This window comes from Cavia porcellus, unplaced genomic scaffold (assembly GCF_034190915.1).
Source record: "Cavia porcellus strain 051 isolate PalLab524CR breed Dunkin Hartley unplaced genomic scaffold, mCavPor4.1 scaffold_6, whole genome shotgun sequence".
Classification (NCBI taxonomy): domain Eukaryota; kingdom Metazoa; phylum Chordata; class Mammalia; order Rodentia; family Caviidae; genus Cavia; species Cavia porcellus.
Genome location: NW_026947489.1, coordinates 63,274,119 through 63,292,573, shown reverse-complemented (window position 1 = coordinate 63,292,573; position 18,455 = coordinate 63,274,119). Strand labels below are relative to the sequence as shown.

The following is an 18,455-nucleotide window of genomic DNA, read 5'->3' as shown; positions in this document are numbered from 1 at the left end:
ATTCTTTGATTATGGAGTCTAGTACCGTGCTGAAAATAAAATTTAATAGTTTGAATCTGTGCTAATGTTTGGTTGTTTTAGTATTTTTGAGTTTACCTATAATTCTAGTTCTTCTGATATTTTACTGACACAAAACTAGCTTTGCAATTTTCATCATCCATTATGAAAAATATATTAACCTTAATAAGGTATGAACAAAGATTTTTTACTTTCATCTTTCCCAGGGTTTTGGTCATTCTTTGGTGTCATTAAAAATACTGTTTTATCCACTTTAACTTCTTTTTAAAAAGTTATAAATATATTTGAGTTTAGATATATTTATTGTATTCTATGAATCATTTTTATATTATAAATCTGTGCAATCTGATTTACAATTTTTTCCCAAGACATATCAGTGAATAATCTTTGAAAGAAAATCTTCATTTTAGTTAGATGGAACAGTCCAGTTTTTCCACACCATGTAGGAGTTCAGAAGAAACCTATAGACATTTGAGTTTGCCATTCATGGACCACTTAAAGATTGTAAATAATAGCCGGGTGTGGTAGTCCACTCCTGTAATCCCAGCACTCTGCAGAAGGATTGTTAGAAATTTGAGACCAGCCTGGGCTGCAAAGTGAGCTCCAGGCTAGCCTGAACTGCATAGTGAGACCCAGTGTCGCAAAGACAAAAAAAAAAAAACCAAAAAATTTATGTAAGTGGAAGTTGTGATTTTTTGTTTTCCTTAGGTCTGCCTTCAAATGCAGTCAGTCATATGTATGAATGGTCTTATTTCTTCAGTCTCAAATGATGCTTAAGACTGCTGTAAGTTCATTAAGCCAAATAGAGTACAAGAAGGTTGGTGTAGATTAGGACTTTTAAAATTGAAGTCTTGGTTTGGTGGTACATACCTGTAATCCCAGCACTTGGGAGGCTAAGGCAGGAGGCTTACTGTGAGTTTGAGACCAGCCTGGGCTACAAAGTGAGCTCAAGGCCAGCCTGAACTGCATAGTGAGACCCTGTCTCAAAAAGACCAAAAATAAAATAAAATTGAAGTCTTTACTATTATTGTGATTTTAAATATTAATCTAAATATATTTGCAAATTTCCTTGATTTTTAAAAATTAATTTGCTTAATTGATTCATTCATTTAATTGGATTAACTGAAAATAAGACAGTACTGATCTCTTGATTTTTGTGAGTGTAATTCACTGGATGAAATTTTTTCCTTTTACAGTAACTTAACCTGCCCTACTTAGGTGGTTTTCCAATAATTTTCACTATGAAAAGTTATTGTATCTTGTAAATCCCAAGATAGCTTTTATAGTTAAGTAGAATTCTTTCCTGGTTAGAATATCTCTATAATAGTCTTGCTATAAGCTTGCTTAGAACTTCAGACTATGTGTATCACAGTTTCAGCCACTAAATTTTTTGGAATAGGGTCTGGAATGTAGATCCATGTAGCAGTGATCTAGTTGTGTTACCTAGGCTGGCCTTGAACTTGTATCTATTACTAATGTTTAAGTTGAATTATATATGGTACTATTGTCCATAGGAGTAATGTTTTAAGACAATGGTATATGATGTTGGTGATACTTAGCATTACTTCTGGTAATACTAAATCCCAGATTATAATTTATTTATATTTATAAATATCTTTATAATCAGGATGATCTGATTTTTGGTTTTTAAAAAACTAAATAAAAAAATCACTGGTCTTGGTATATACCCCAGCACTCTGAGAGGTTGAAGCAAAGGAATCACAAATTTGAGCCTGTTCTTAGAAATATAGCATATTAAGGAGGCCAGTAGAAGGTCTGACATGGATAGATGGACTGACATGTACCCACGTACCATTAATAAACACACACACGCACACGTTTCTTTTATATAGTAATAAATTTCTATAATAATTCTTTATCCAACTTCTTGAGACTAGTTCTCTGGGTATTCTTTTTTTTTTTTTGGTCTTTTTGAGACAGGGTCTCTATGCAGTTCAGGCTGGCCTTGAGCTTACTTTGTAGCCTAGGCTGGTCTCGAACTTGAAACGATCCTCCTGCCTCAGCCTCCCAAGTGCTGGGATTACAGGTGTGAGCCACCACACCCAGCTGGGCATTCTTTTTTAAACAAGCCTTTATATGCTCATTGGGCATTTTTTGCTTACTTTGAACATAAATATCTGGTCTACTTATTGTATCACACTTTTAAAATGCATGTCTGGTGATTCTTCCAAAAGGAACCTAGAGATCTAGAAAAAAAATTAATAAAATAAATCTGTCCCTTTTTTGCCCATATTTCTTAAAAGTTTTTCAGGGTTTAGGGCATAGGGTTTAGAAATTGTATCATGTACCCAAAATCAAATATCTATGTGATACAATGGAGAATTTTATGAAGGAGAAATTAGCTAATTATTTTGTCTATCTTATTTGTGGAATTAAATTAAGGTTTATAATTATAGTCATTGTAACTTTTTTCTCCTTTTCAATGCTGGGAATCAAAGGCTGTCATTTTACATTTCTTAGATGAATTTAACAGATTTAAATTGAATTTTTTCTAAAAGCAGTAATGGCTGGTTCTAAGAATCTTTTTTTCTTTTCTTTTTTTATTCGGTACCAGGGATCGAACTCACAACTGTGTACTTGCAAGGCAGATGCTTATGCTGCTGAGCTAAATCCCCATCCCAAGAGTATTTTTTTTAAACTACAATTAGATTTAACCTCTTAAAGCTTTTAAAAATCTTTAAGATTGCTCTAATGAATTTATGTTTACTTGAAATGGATTCCTTTTTCTTGAACATATTTGTTGGAATTTAATTTCAATCTTAAACTAGTAGTCTGAGTGTGATAATTAATATATTTAAACAGGTCAGAAGACATCTCTTACCCAAGAAACTGAGCTGTTGGAATCCTTACTTCAAGAGGTAGAGCACCAGGTGATGAAATGTTAAATGTAATAAAATAAGTCTGTCCCTTTTTTGCCCATATTTCTTAAAAGTATTTTGGCATTCAGGACAGAAATTGTATCATGTACCTAAAATCAAGTACCTATGTGCTATAATGGAGAATTTTATGAAAGAGAAATTAGCTAATGATTTTGTCTGTCTTAATTGGGGAAATTAAGGTTTATAATGAGCTGGTTGTGGTGATGTGCACCTGTAATCCCAGCAGGAAGAAGAATTGCTGTGAGTTCAACGCCAGCCCATACTATATACCAAGACCTTGTCTCAAAAGATTTTTTTTTTTTGAGACAGGGTCCCACTACGTACTACAGGCTGGTCTTAACTGATTATCTAGCCCAGGCTGCCGTCAAAGTCATAGCAATCTTTATGCCTCAGCCTTCCAGTGCTGGGATTGCAGACATGTGCCACCATGCCTGGCAGAAAAAAAGATGTATGACGGGTGAAAATATAATTAATTTTCTACTGAAAATTACCCATAGGAATCTGTAAATTTATAAAAATTTAAAATTTTCGCATATTGTGATTTCAGTGGTATCTTTGAGATAGAATGTTATTGCCAGTTACTTAAGTACAGTGATTATATTAAAATTTAGCCTTTTATTAAGTGCCTAGTAGGTTGTAGGTGTCATTTTAGGTATTTGAGAAACATCAGTGAACAGAATGGCAAAAATTCTGTCCTGTTGTGTTTATTAGGGTTTGGAAATATAAATCATATTGTAAGTGAATAAAACATATGTGGTGTCATAGCTAAATGGATGGACTTTGAGACCATACTCTGAAGTGAAATAAATTGGACATACATGTAAATACCACATTCTCTCTTTTGTGTAAGAAACTGAAAATATAAATAAAATCCAAAATATATAATAGAAATTGTGGAATAGGAATAAATTGCTCAAAAAGAAAGTGAGGGGGAAGGAAGGGAAATGGAAAAAGATGAGAAATTGACAAAATAGAAGCAAAACTTTGTAAATAAGAAAGGGAAGGGTATTGAATGCAGGGGGAAGGCAATAAGAATAGAGTAATCAAATGTGTCATGTACAGGTACAAATTTCCTTATGATTAATGTGGTCATTATGCATATCTAAATTATACCAATAAACAATTAAAAACCAAAAAACATAATAATGCTGCAAATATTTAATGTATTGTTTTTGAATTTGTCTTTTGCAGTTTTTTTAAATGTCATTGAAGATTGAACCAGTGAAGTATATCCCTAGTCCTTTTTTATTTTTGAGTACTACTTGCTAAATTTCCTGGCTGGCTTTGAACCTGTAATTCACCTGCCTCAACCTTTCAAGTAGCTGGGATTACAGGTGTTTGCCACTGTGATCAGCTATGTTTTTTGAAATTCTCAAATTTTTCTGTATGCGTGGTACACAGCTATTTCCTGCGATTGTTCTCTTAATAATCCTGAGCATTACCTTCACTTACTTCTTGGATTAAATTCCATAAGTTCCTTAGTCACTGACTTTCACTCTCTTGGCTTGTTTACTTGGGTACTACGCTCCTTTTAGTTGCTTTCTAGAAAGGGTGGTCAGGATTTTTCTGTATTGCATGTTTGAAAATATTTTTATCAAGTACTCATTTTCTTTTTACTACTCTTTGTGTGAATGTGTAGTACTGGAGAATCATCCCAGGAGTTTTACTACATCTCTAGGCGTTTAAAATTTCTTCAAGTTTGCCAGTCTCACTAAGTCACTTAGTTGCCCAGGTTGGGGGTGAACTGGCTCGTCTCAACCTGCTGGAGTGCTGAGATTCCAGGTGTGTGCTATCCATCATTGCCAGCTCAGAATTACACATAAAGAACTGGATATAAGTCCTTTATTATATAAATCTGAAATTTGTTTGTTTTATTTTGGTTTGGTTTGGTTTTGGTACTGGGGATTGAACTCATGACCTTGAACTGGCCAGGCAAACCCTTGTGCCACTGAGCTAAATCCCTTTTCTTAAAGTTTTTCTTTAATTATTTGTGTGCATTTTTCCCCTTAAAAGTGTCTTGGGAAGAATAGAGGTGTCAAATTTTGATGAAGTAAAATTTATCAGTTCTTGTGGTGTCATATTAAGAAATCTTTGCTTTTTTTGTATTTTTTGGAGACAGTTTTGCTATGTAATACAGGTTGGCCTTGAACTTGCTTTTGCAGCCCACGTTGGACTTGAATTCAAACTAGCAGCAGTCCTGCCTCAGCCTCCCAAGAGCTGGGAGGTGTAGTTGTGTACCACCATGCCAGGCCATGTTAAGAAATTCTAACCTACCCCTAAGACCACAAAGATTTTCCACAATTTTTTTCCAGAAATTTTAAATTCAAAATCCTTTTACTTCTGCCTTCCGGATACCTGGGATTAAGTATTGATCACTATGTCTGGATTATACTGTTTTGATTATTGTAGCTTTATAGAAAAGATAGTCTTATGTCTGCAAGTTTGTAGGATTTTTTTTTTCTAGTGTTATTTTGACTATCTAAATCTTTTTTTTTTTTTTTTTTTGGTCTTTTTCGTTTTTATCGGTACCAGGGATCGAACTCATGACTGCCTGCTTGCAAGGCGGGCGCTTATGCCGCTGAGCTAAATCCCCAGCCCCCTATCTAAATCTTTTGCATTTTCTCTCTTTTTTGGATACAAGATGTAGCTATGTAGTTCAGACTGGCCTTGAAATCACCATGTAGCTCAAGCTGGCCTCTTGAACTTATGGCAACCACTCTGCTTAGCCTTTTTTGTGTTGGGATTACAGCCTGGCACACGTGAATTTTAGAATCAGTTTGTCAGTTTCTTTTTTTTTTTTTTTGGTACAGGGATCAAACTCATGACCTCACACTTGCCAGGCAGGTGCTTATGCTGCTGAGCTAAATTCCTGGCCCCACTTGGTCTATTTCTGCATCTTTCTTTCTGTAGAAATTTAGTTTTATTAACCTCTGGATTTTTGTTGGATTTTATAGGTTGGTTTGGAGAAAAATGAATCTTTTCTTGAGTAATGTGTATTTCTTTCTTCCTTTTTTTTTTTAGTACCAAAGATCAAACTTTTGACCTCTCACTTGCCAGGCAGGCAATTGTGCCACTGAGCTAAACCTCTAGCCCTGTTGATGTAATTTCTTTCTAGCAGTATTCTGTAGAAGGTGCAAGTCTTTCACATCTTTTGTAACATTTTTTTTTCTAAATCCCCAGCCCCCCTGTAACATTTATTTTGTATTTCAGATTTCTTTAGTGCTATACTAAATAGTGTATTTTTTAAAAATGACTTTATTGATTCCTCAGGCTATAAAACTGACTTTATATATCAATATTAATATATCTTGCACTATTGCTAAACTCACTGGCTAGTTCTAGTAGCTATTGTATAAATTGTTTGGTGTGAGTTCAGGTTGTCTCTAAACAGGTGTTTTTTTTTTTTTTTTTCCTAATTTAGTTGCCTTTTATTACCATTCCTGTCAGTTTATATTGAGTACGTCAGTACAGTGTTGATTTGAATAATGACACTACTTATGGGCTTATTGTAGTAGCTACTTTTCAGGTTTAGAAATTATCTATTCCAGTTTTATGAGGGTGTTTGTTATGACTTGAGAGTTGATGTCTTAATCTGTACAAGCTTTTATTCATGCTTCTATAAAAGAATACTGTGTACTGGGTAGTTTTTAAATGAAAAATGTATTTCCTTCATTTCTAAGGCTAGGAAGTCTAAGATCTAAGCACTGGCAGATTCAGTCAGTTGAGGGACCAGCTTCCAGGTTCAGAGTCTGAGGCTTCTTTCTATGTTTTCACTTGGCAGACAAACTAGCCAGCATTCTTGATTTGTTTATTTGTTTGTGTTACTAGGATTGAATCCAGAAGGTCTTGACACTCAGCTACATACCAATCTCTTAAAAAATTTTTTAAAAAATTTTGAGACAGAGTCTCATTAAGATACTCAGTTATCCATGTGCCATCCTCCTCCCTCTCAGAGTGCATTTCTATTTTTTAATGTGGTGAATTACATTGTGCTTTGTTGGTTTTCCAATATTACGCCAACTTGTACTCCTAGGATTAAAAACCCCAGTTTGCATAATGGGCCCTTCTTATTACATTGTAAGATTTAATTATCTTAAATTTTAGATTTCTCTGTTTGTTTTGAGACCATCTTGTTATGTAGTCCTGGTTGGCCTTGAACTCACTATATAATATCAGCTGGCCTCAAACCTAGTGGTCCTCTTGCTTCAGCTTCCTCGAGTAGTGGAATTACAGTTGTGTATCACCATGCTTGGACTGTATCTTCCTTCATTTTTTTCCCTCATCGGTCTGGCCAGGAAATTTACTGATTTTTATTGATGTTGAAGAACTAGGTTGTTGGTTTTCTTTATTATGTTCTGTTTCACTAATTTGGTAATATTGTTTGGTCTGAAGGCTACTGTGTTTCCTGTCAAAAAGCATTTCAGCTTTCTTTTAGTTAGTGTTACAGTGTTATATATTTTATTCTTTCCCTTTTTTCTTTTTTTTGGGACAGTGTCTCACTATATAGTTCAGGTTCACTGTGTAGTAACCCACACTGGCCTTGAACTCAACAGTGTTCTTTTACCTCAGTCTCCCAAGTGCTGGGATTACAGGTGTGCACCACTGCACTCAGCTCCTTTTATTTTTATTTTATGTAAATATTTAAAACCCATGTTTTTTGGCAGCATATACTTGGGTCTAGGATTTTTTTCTTTTCTTTTCTTTTTTTTTTAAATCAGTACGGGGAATTGAACGCACAGCTACACACTTGCAAGGAAGACGCTTATGCCGCTGAGCTAAATCCCCAGCTCTTTTTCAGTCTAATCTAACAGCCTGACTTTTCATTTGACATTTAATGTGCTTATTGACATGGTGAAGTTTGAGTCTGTCATCTTGTTTTCTGTTTGTCCTGTCTGTAGTTTATTGTTTTTTTTTCTTCGATCTTTAGATTGTTCTGAGTTGTCATCAGCGCATGACACAGACACCAGCAATTCAAATAAAAGTAAATGGATTATGTTGAACTTTTTAATAAATACCTCATGATAACTATTTATAAGATGAGAGAGTGCTAGATGCACTATGAATTCCTGGAATTACAGCTACTGTTACGATGAGGCAGCATCACAAACTCAAGGCCAGCCTGATAACTTAGACTGACTCAGAATTTTAAAAATAAACAAAACGGACTGGGAATGTAGAACACCATTCTAGTGGTAAGACGAATACCCACAGGTAAATTAGGAAAGATTTATTTTAGCTTACAGTTTCATAGAAATTTTCAGTCCATAATTGGATGGCTTCAAGGCAGGGTGGCAGAACAGACAGGCATTACAGAAGAGAAACCGTGGTGGGCAACAGGTAGCAAAGCAACAAAGGAGGGACAGAGCTTTTTCTGTCCTTTATATTTTATCCAGGCTACTTAGGAGAGGTAGCACTCACACTGTTAATGCCCTTGATCTGGCATTGCACCATGAATTCCGGCATCAGATACTCTAGACCCAGCCACTTCTGAAAGCCCCACCTATAAAAAGGAAGCCTTAAAAAAAAAAAAAGAAAAAACGAAGCCTTTTGTGGGGGACATCTAGTAAGTTTTTTCTGGTGCTTCATGCTCTGTTGTCAAGCTATGACCCTTATCCCAAAATAAGTGTTCTTTTCAAGATCAGTTGAAATAACCTCATCATCCAATCATGTACTAAGGTCTGTAGTACTATGAAGAGTTTTCAGAAACTGATATGAAGAACATGTTCTATAATAACAGTATAGTTGAAAGGCACATCAGAAATAAATATAGCCAAGTGTGGTGGTGTGTACTGTATAGAGTTCACGATAGGAGGAACACAAGTTCAGCTCAACACAGGCAATTCAGTGACTTAATGAGAAACTGTCTCAAATAAAAAAGGACTGGGGATGTAGCTTAGTGTGAAGGGCCTGGGTTCAGTCCCTAATACTGCAAAGAAACTAAAGCACATTTTAAAAAACTTTATATATATATATATATATATATATATATATATATATGCTTTCAAAAAGTCTTAAATAGCTACATAATTCTAATGAGTTAGAGCACCTTTCAAAGTATGAATTATTAAAATAATTGGAGGTTATATAGAAGCTTTCAGTCTGAAATCAATTATTAAAAAAAGATTTTGAGAGGGACATGGTGGCGCATGCCTATAATCGCAGCTCTTGGGAGGCTGAAGCAGGAAGATCCTCATGAATTCAAGGCCAGCCTAGGCTACATAGTGAGTTCAACTCCCGTCTAAACTACACAATGAGACCCTGTCTCAAAAAAGCAAAACAACAAAAGATTATGAATAAATAAGTATTCATTTAAAGAAGTCAGAAAATAAATGTAAAAGAATAAAATTGGAAGAAAGCATGAAGATAGTTATGAAATGAACACATAAAACAAAGAGGAGTACCAAAACAGGATTTTAGAAAATTTAAAGATAAGCTGATAAAAAAATGGAGAAAGCATGTGTTGCTAGTAAATTTTTTCCAGAAAACATCAAATCCAGATGAATAGAAGACTTTTTTTCTATAAAGGGCCTTTATTTTTTTTTGGGTCTTTTTTTTTTTTTTAAATATTTTCTTTTTGGCACCGGGAACCTGACTCAGGCCTTCGCCTCTGCCAGGCAGGCACTATGCCACTGAGCTACATCCCTGGCCCTAGAAGATTTTTTTTTAGACCTTTGTCTGTTTATTGTAAATAGTTTTTCCTTTTAGAGGATTTTTAAAAAGATCACAAATTAATTTTTTTGTTGTTGTGGGGTTTTTTTATTTAACATTTGTAAACAACTGTCTTAATGAATTTAACTTAAAAATTAAAGATTAATCATATTGTGAACATAAATGTCAAAAATATGCCAGCAAATCAAAATCATAAGAGACTTAAAGTGTAAGCCATACCAAAAGCGCTAATCAAAGATAGGGAAGTTTTTTTTTGGTGATGGGGAGGGTTGTTTTTAAGAGAGGGCCTTGCCATATATAGTTTAGGCTGGTCTTGAAATCATTGTGTTGCCCAGACTGGCAGCAAATTTAGGGCAGTCCTCCTACCTCAGCCTTTGAGTGTTGGGGTTATAGGTATGCACCCCCAGGCCCAGCTATTATTTAAAAAAATCTCTAGGGTGAGTGTAGTGGCACATGCCTGTCTGTAATCTTAGCACTTAGAAGACTGAGGCAGGGGGATCCTTTGGAGTTTAAGGCTAGCCTGAACTACATAGAACTGTCTCCAACAACAGCAGCAACAACAAAACAAGCTCTTTCATTGTAACTATTAAAAGTAGGTTTGGATTGTAGAGTGGTAAAAACAGATTTTGGTCAGGAATTATTCCTATTGAATTAAGACTGTGTGTTCTTTCATGTCAGTTTTCATGAGAGAAAGGGGACATAGAAAAGGCTTAAGAAAATATGTTTACATACCTGTGTTCCCAGGATTCTGGTGAACTAAAGCAGGAGTATCAAAACTTAAAGCCCAATGTGACCTATTTTTCAAAATTAATAATATAATTAAAAGGTGCTGGAGACTCCTGCCTCCCCCTCCCCCAAGTTTTTTATACTTGTCTTAGAAACAGGAAGCATGGCAAGGTGAAGCATGCCAGATGGGGCCGTATCTGGAATGACCAGTATCAAGGGTAGGAGAGGGCAGAGAGAGACATGGCAGAGCATGATTTAGGGCCTTTATTGGGGTTCTCCAGTAGAGGGACAGGGAAGGCAGTTAGTTAGGCATGATGGATTGGACAGTTTAATTTTTGCCCTGCCTGAGTTTTAACTTTCTGTTCTCTTGGCTTAGCCTTTCAGAGTGCTGGGACTACAAATATGTACTACCATCCTCTCCTAAATATGGTAATCTTTTATAAAACTGCAGCAGATATTTTACACAAGTATAAACACTCATGACTTTGTAATTAAGCAATATTAACATTTAAGCACAATAGATGAGGATTTTTCAAGTACTCTTTGATATCTTGGGACTGGGGATATGGCTCAGTGGCATAACACCAGCCTGGCAAGTTCAAGGTCCTGCATTGGATTCTATAAGCGCATGTGGGTGGGGCTTTTGGAAATAATTGGATCATGAGGTCTCTGACTTCATGATTAATCCATTTTTAACTTCATGGCATTATTGGAAAGTGATAAAGATTTAGAAGAGGGACCTAGGTGAAGTCACTGAGTCATAGTGCAGGACCTTTGGGACTGTATCTTGTCCCTGGTCCCTTCCACTTTGGCTTTCTCTGTTTCTCTTTGCTTTACTAAATGCCATGAACTATAACATATTTAGCCAAGGAACAATCTAATACAGTAAGGAAGTTGTACTCCCAGTATCTTAATTTCAAGTTGAGTTTTCTCAGATTTTGATAAAATTTGAGTAATAAGGGCTAGGTATGTAGCTCACTTGTGGACCATTTGACTAGCATTTATTAAATTCTGGATTCAATCGCTAGTACTGCCCCTCCCCATTTTCCCTAAAATTATATGAAAGCAAAGGAGCAGAATCTAAGCTTTTGTCATACAAAACCATACTAATTATGACTCTGGCACATAGGGAGATAAGTGTTAAGTAAAACAGAATAAAAAACCCCATGAATGGACCCCAAGCATATTCATTTATTTGTTTGTTTGTTTATTTTTTGGTCCTGGGGATCGAACTCACAACCTTGCACTTGCCAGACAGGCACTTGTGCCACTGAGGTAAACCCCATCCAGATGTATTTAAAGACTTGCCTGATATATGCTAAATATGAAGAGGGATGGACTTTACAGCAAATATTGACATTTATTAGTGTGAAATAAATATATTTTACTCTACATACAAGAATCAGTTCTCAAGTGGATTGAAGACAAAGAACAAATTTTGATTTATTTAAAAGTATTTTTGAAGTGGGGAAGGAGAGGGAGAGGTTAAGGTGCAATTAACACAAAACATAAAAGTAGGGCTGGGGATTTAGCTCAGCGTCTTAAGCGCCTGCCTTGCAAGCAGGCAGTCGTGAGTTCGATCCCTGGTACCGATAAAAAGGAAAAAGACAAAAAAACAAAAAAACAAAAACAAAAAAAAAAAACCCATAGAAGTATTAGGTACATTAATATTAAAATTTTGAACAAAAACCCTTTGTAAACTAGATTGACAAGTCATAGAAAAGGCTGTGTCCTGAAACTGAAAGGGAATGTACCTAGGATTTATAAAAGACATACAACTATCATAAATGGCTACTTTAATCTTCAGTATTAGATATGAATGCATACACAGAAATGGATGCCTTAGATAGACAGTGCATGTGAAATCTCACTGAAAAACTGGGAAGTACAAGGCAAAATCACAACAAAGCTAGGGATTTCGCTCAATGGCATAAGTGCTTGTCTGGCAAGCGCGAGGTCATGAGTTCGATCCCTGGTACCACCAAAAAAAATTTATTAAAAAAAAACAACAAAATGCCATTGTTTATGTTCACTAAGTTTTTTTTTTTTTTTTTTTTTTTTTTTTTTTTAACTAGGCATTGAATTCAGTGGCTTGCACTTGGTAGGCAGGCACTGTGCTACTGAACTATATTCCCAATCCAAAGTTTTTAAAAGTATATATGCAAAAGTCTAAATGTTGCCAAATGGAACTTAATTCACTTTGATGCGAGCATACATTTGTCAGACTATTTTGTATTTGTTTTTTTGTTTTGATACCCAGGATTGAGCTCACAACCTTGTGCTTACCAAGCAAGCACTTGAGCCACTGAGCTAAATCCCCGGCCTCTGTCGGACTTTTAAATAAATCAAAATTTGTTCTTTATTTGTCTTCAATCCACTTGAGAACTGATTCTTTTGTTTTTTTTTTTTTTTTGTTTTTTGTTTTTTTTTTTTTTGGTCTTTTTCATATCGGTACCAGGGATCGAACTCACGACTGCCTGCTTGCAAGGCAGGCGCTTATGCCGCTGAGCTAAATCCCCAGCCCCAAACTGATTCTTGTATATAGAGTAAGATATATATATTTCACACATGGATAAATGTCAATATTTGCTGAAAAGTCCATTCCTCTTCATATGTAGCGTTCAGGTAACATTAGATGATTTTAAAATGTCCTTTATTCGTAAAAAATATTGGGCCAGGTATGGTGGGACTACACCTGTAGTCCAAGGCATTCTGCAGCCTGGACAGGAAGGTCACAAGTTTGAGTCAAGACTGAGCAATTAAGCAATATATTGAGCATATGTTTTGGAGAGCAGTTTCTAAAATCTGCTCAATTTGTCAGTGTGCTTCAATAGTTTCAGTCCTAAACAAACTTGAATATCTGTACAGGGAACTCCATACAAAAATCTTTACTTTGGAGTTTTTAGTGAAGACTAGGAAACAACTTGCATGTCTATTGATAAAGATTTTAAAATTGTATCATATTTATAAAATGATTTTACTTGAAACTCTTGAAGTAAGTCAAACTTTATATATCTATATAATTAAATCTTTAAAAATATTAAATAAGCCAGGCAGGGTCCTGCATACCTGTAACCCAACACTCTAGAATGGTTGAGGCAGAAAAATTGCAAATTAGAGCCAAGCCTGGACAACATAATGATTTAACAAGCCCCTATTTCAGAATAAAAAATATTAAAAAGGCTGGAGAAGTTCAGTCTGTAGTACTGCAAAACAAAACAAATTATTGTATGAAAATTGAGACTAAAGATATATGCTGTTGAAATTTGAAAATATTCAGAATGTCAGTTATGAATGTATACACACTACCTGTAGAAATACACGTGTACACACACACACACACACACACACACACACACACACACACATAAAGTGATGATAAACTTCAAGGAGTAAGTTGTGTTTGGAAAAAATGAGGTCAAGGAAGGATATATGTAAGCTGTGTGTTGTGTATGTCTCTAATGCCAGCTCTTAGGAGGCTGAGACAGGAGGATTGCTGTTAGTTTGAGGGCAGCCAAGGCTACACAGCAAGGCCCTGTCTCAAAACAACAACACAGAACAAAAAAGGTAAGATAAACATAGTAATTATCTAACATTTGTTTAGTGAAACATTTATATATGCAAAAGGTGATTTTAAAAAATAATATATCTTTAGCATTCAGATAACATTTGATGATTTTAAAATGTCCTTTATTTAGTAAAAAATACTGGGCCAGGCATGGTGGGACCACACCTATAGTCCAAGGTATTCTGCAGCCTGGGATAGGAAGACCACAAGTTTGAGTCAAGACTGAGCAACTGAGCAAGACTTTATTTTAAAAGCAAAAAATAAAGAGGACTAGGCTGTAACTCATTGATTCCTGGATATAGCCCACAGTGCTACAGAAACAAAAACATTAATAACCCAAGCAATATACTCTTTAACTTTTTATTAGTACGTTTGCAGTATATAATGATTAATTCATCATAAAGAATTGGTACATGTGTGGGACATATCTTAATTCTTTTTAATCCCACCTCCACCCCATCTCTTGGTCCCCTTCCCATTTGCAAAACATCTATTTTCTTGTTGCTTATTAACTGTCTTTCATTTTGCTCTTTATATTTTGGGTTCCTCATATAAACCAATCCATGGGATATTTAAGCTTATGTGTCTGATTTATATTTCACTGAACATTTCAGTTTCAAGGTGCGTCCATTTTCCTAAAAATGACTCAAATTTATCCTGTATGGCAGAGTAGTACTCCAGCCAGCATTTGACACAAAATAATATGAATGACAAACTATACAGCTTCTTACTTTTTCTGCCCTTTTATCATTTACTAGTATGTTGTTGGTTGATCCAGTAGCCTAATATATGATATCATTATTCCTGGTAAACTCCGGGTTACCAGCTGTAGTACATATCATGTTACTATTCTTGGTGAAATATAAGCAACTGTTCATCACAAGATGTATTATAAGCCCAATTATTGTTTGAGCTAGTCACCTTCCTTCAGTGTGACAAAATACCTAAGATAAACATTTTAAAGGAGCAGGAATTTTTCAGCCCATAGTTCGAGGCATTTGAATCTGTGGTCATGTGCCTCTTGTTTTAGGGCCTGTGGACAAGGCATCACATAATGGTAGAAATTCATATGTAGATCAAGAAATCTGTTCACTTCAGGGAGGTGGAAAGGAAGAGAGAAAATAGGACCAAGATCCCAATACCACTATACAAGCATATCCCCAATGACCTGATGTCCCCCTATTAGTCCATATCAGTAAAAGGTTTCATTACCTCCTAAGAGCAGTACAGTTTATTTATCAAGCCTTTGGGAGCAGTTAAGATCTAGATGATCTAAATCATATGGATTTTGTGCATATCATCCATGTGGCATTTGAATAGTATGAATAGTGTATGTGTGTATGATGACATTTCTGTTAAATAGGATGTAATCAGAAATGACATATTTGACTGAAAATAAATGTGTAGTTGCTTGCTATTTGACTTAACTCCAAAATATGAAGAGAAGAAAATGGATTAAGTTATTATACAATGATTTTTACTGTTTGAGAACAAAGAAACCTATATTCTTTGAAGATTAATTCCAAACTTTAAGTCATTGCATTTTTTCTTTTTTCAGTATGTAACTAGATTAATTTTTAATTTTCTTTTTTTTGAATCAGATTTTATTAGTACTTTTTAGATCCATATAATGATCACATTCATTGTAGAGAATTTGTACATGTACATTTTTAACTTGATTTTTTCCCCATTCTCCAACCCTCCCTTCCACCTCTCTTCTTCCCATTTACAAAAATTTTATTCACACAAAAAAGCTTTGTTTCCATTTTTTCCTTTTCTCATTTTTTCTTTTACTTTTCCCTTCTTTCCTTTCCCCTTCTCCTCTTCCTTGTTCCCTCCCCATTTGAACATTTTTTTTCCTATTTCATAATACCTATTACACATTTTGGTCCTTACTTATACCAGAGACACAATGAGGTATTTACACATGTGTTCAGTGTATTTCATTTAAGAGTATGGTCTCAAGGTGTATCCATTTTCCTAGGAAGTCTTGAGCTTATTTTTCTTTGAGGCTGAGTAGTGCTCCATTGTATTAAAAGCTTTATCCATTCACCAATTGATGGGCATCTGGTTATTACAAACTGTGTTACTTGTAATTTTCTTCATTAAAATTTTTTTTTTTCTCATACAGTTGCGGTCTTGTAGTAAGAGTGAGTTGATAACAAAGAGTTCAGAGATTCTAATGATGTTTCAGCAAGTTCATCGAAAGCCCATGGCGTCCTTTGTTACTACTCCTGTTCCACCAGACTTTACCAGGTATGACAGTTCTCAAATATCATTTTCAAGTTTGTATGCAAAGATGTACATGTTTTCAAAGGAATAGGTTATTTTTCATAAGCTCTTTTTAAAGTGCTGTTTGTAACAATGTGATCTGGTGAGCTGTTTATTTTATGCATATAAATTTGGTCTCAAAGTTTGAAGGACTCAACTTTTGATGGTCAAAACAGTAAGACATTCTTGTAGCCCCAATTTTCATAGAAAAAACAGTTGACCTCTTTAAATTCATCAGTTTTTTTTTATTGTTCTGTTTATCTTGAATTAGCTCATGTCTTGTTAAATGAAACTCAGAAATGGGTGAGATGCCAAAAGAATTTGCAGTTGACATACCCCTAGGTCTTAAAAGATAGAGGGAATAATTATTGCAAAAAGTTGCAATCTGTGTGTCTTGCTAAGTTTTTTCTTGGACTGAATCTTTGAATTCTTCAGAATAGCATATTTTTTAAAAGCAAATTTCAAATTACAGTATAGTGTTTAGATTGGTTGTTCTTACCACTAGTACTAACACTTAGATTCTGTTTAAAATTGTCAATGCTAGATCATATACTTGAAGCCATTTGGAATGAAGTTTCTGTGTATGTATAAGTCTGCAGAGATGATGATGACCATAACAAAATACCACAGACAGGGTAACTTAAACCACAGAAACTTACTTTCTCAGAGTTTGACGTTTTTTTTTTTTTTAAAAGGACAGATTAGACACAACCTTGCTTTGTAGTACACGTGGGCCTTATGCATAGCACCTCTTGCCACCAGCACTTTATCACCATCACCTTGAGGTTGTGACAGAAATGTTCCTGTCTCGCCAAATGTTCTCTAAGGTCAAAATGTTGACAATAATTCCTGACTGGGAATAGGGTATGCTCTTGTTCCTCATAGATGTATTACTGAGGATCATGACCGCCCATAGTCCAATAAACAGAGGGACCAATTTAATGAGCAGCAAGGGAAGCCAGACTGTTTACATGCTTTCCTTCTTCCTTCTTTACTTCCTCCCTTCCTTTTTTCCTTTTTTGGTTTCTTGAAATGAGTCTCACTTTGGCCTTAACTCACTATGTTGTATAGGTTGGACTCAAACTCATGATGATCCTCCTGTCTTGGCCTCTTGAATGCTATGATTACAGACATGTGCCACTATACTGCTTAGCTCATATTTGCATCTCTGTAAGCACTGAGTGTTATTAAAATTCTAGGTACTTGCCATTACTAAGTTTGACTGAACTAAAAGTATTCATCAAGATCACAGGGCTGCTGCTTTGATAGTGTGATCAGACATTTGAGTTTTGAAGACAGCTTTTTGAACCAGGCTGTCACCAGTGGAATGAAACATAGATTTTATAATGTCATATGTAAAGATTAGTGTGTTCTTTTTTTTAATTTTTATTTTAAATGGGGTAAAATTAAACACAACAAAACAGAACAAAATAGAACATAAGAAAGCAATGTAAAAGATATAAATTTCAAAGCTAGACGACCTGAAATCTTCACTATCTATCATATTGTCTCTTGTTTTCTTCCAAATAGTTGTCCATGTCTTCTCATACAGAGAATTCTTACAAAACACATAGTATAAAACTGATCCAAACAGAATGAGGAAGGCATTCTAGGTCTTCCAAACCAGACTATAGTGAAGTCACTAATGGCTGTCATAGAGTCTCTCATTCTCTTCAAAGTAGCTCTCCATACTTTCATGTATATTGAAGTTCAACAAAAACAGGCCGGGGTGGAGGGTCGGGGTCGCTTGGTTTCCTGGTGGTCCAGGTCCCAGTAAACTGGGTGGCTCCTGTCCGGGGCCACTGGAGCCTGCCACGCTCACAGCCACTCACAGAGGGGCGGGGTGTTGCTTCAAGCTGTTTCATTCTAATGAATTGACCATTTCACTGCCCAAGTTCTGAAATGGCTATCAGACCATAGAAAGACATCTCTTTAGGCTCCTACTTGAAACCAACAGCATCAGGAAGCTGCCAGCCTTGATTCAGGGCCAGAGATTAGTGTGTTTCAGTTCACAGTGTGATACAATGATCGCCTGTATAAATTCTCATATCTACTTCACTAAAGTTTCTTGGGTTGGTAAAAATTCAACCTTTTTCTTCCTCCCTCTCCTCCTTTCTCTCTCTCTCTTCCTCACTCACTTGTAGTTACTTGTCAGGCAAACAATAATGCTTTCTACTTTGATAATCACATTGCCATGGGTAAAAAGCATTCTTCCTCCAGTAATGCCCATTCCCTGATTAAAAAATCTGAGTTTAATTCCAATTTTTATTGAAAACTGTTTACTGGTTATAGTATATGGAAAA

General features: G+C 35.4%; 1 protein-coding gene and 1 non-coding gene across 3 annotated transcripts in view; one reads left to right on the top strand and one right to left on the bottom strand.

Moving 5' to 3' along the window:
- Positions 1 to 18,455, top strand: part of Trim37 (tripartite motif containing 37) — a 104,714-nt gene that overhangs the window by 28,786 nt on the left and 57,473 nt on the right. For both annotated transcript variants that reach the window (XM_063250865.1, XM_063250866.1), the window contains 2 exons: positions 2,842 to 2,909; positions 16,013 to 16,137. In XM_063250865.1, coding sequence (XP_063106935.1) covers positions 2,842 to 2,909; positions 16,013 to 16,137 — 193 coding nt within the window. The remainder of the gene's footprint in view (positions 1 to 2,841; positions 2,910 to 16,012; positions 16,138 to 18,455) is intronic.
- Positions 18,007 to 18,143, bottom strand: LOC111756782 (small nucleolar RNA SNORA2/SNORA34 family). Its single transcript, XR_002791200.1, has one exon. It is a non-coding gene; the product is annotated as a small nucleolar RNA SNORA2/SNORA34 family (small nucleolar RNA).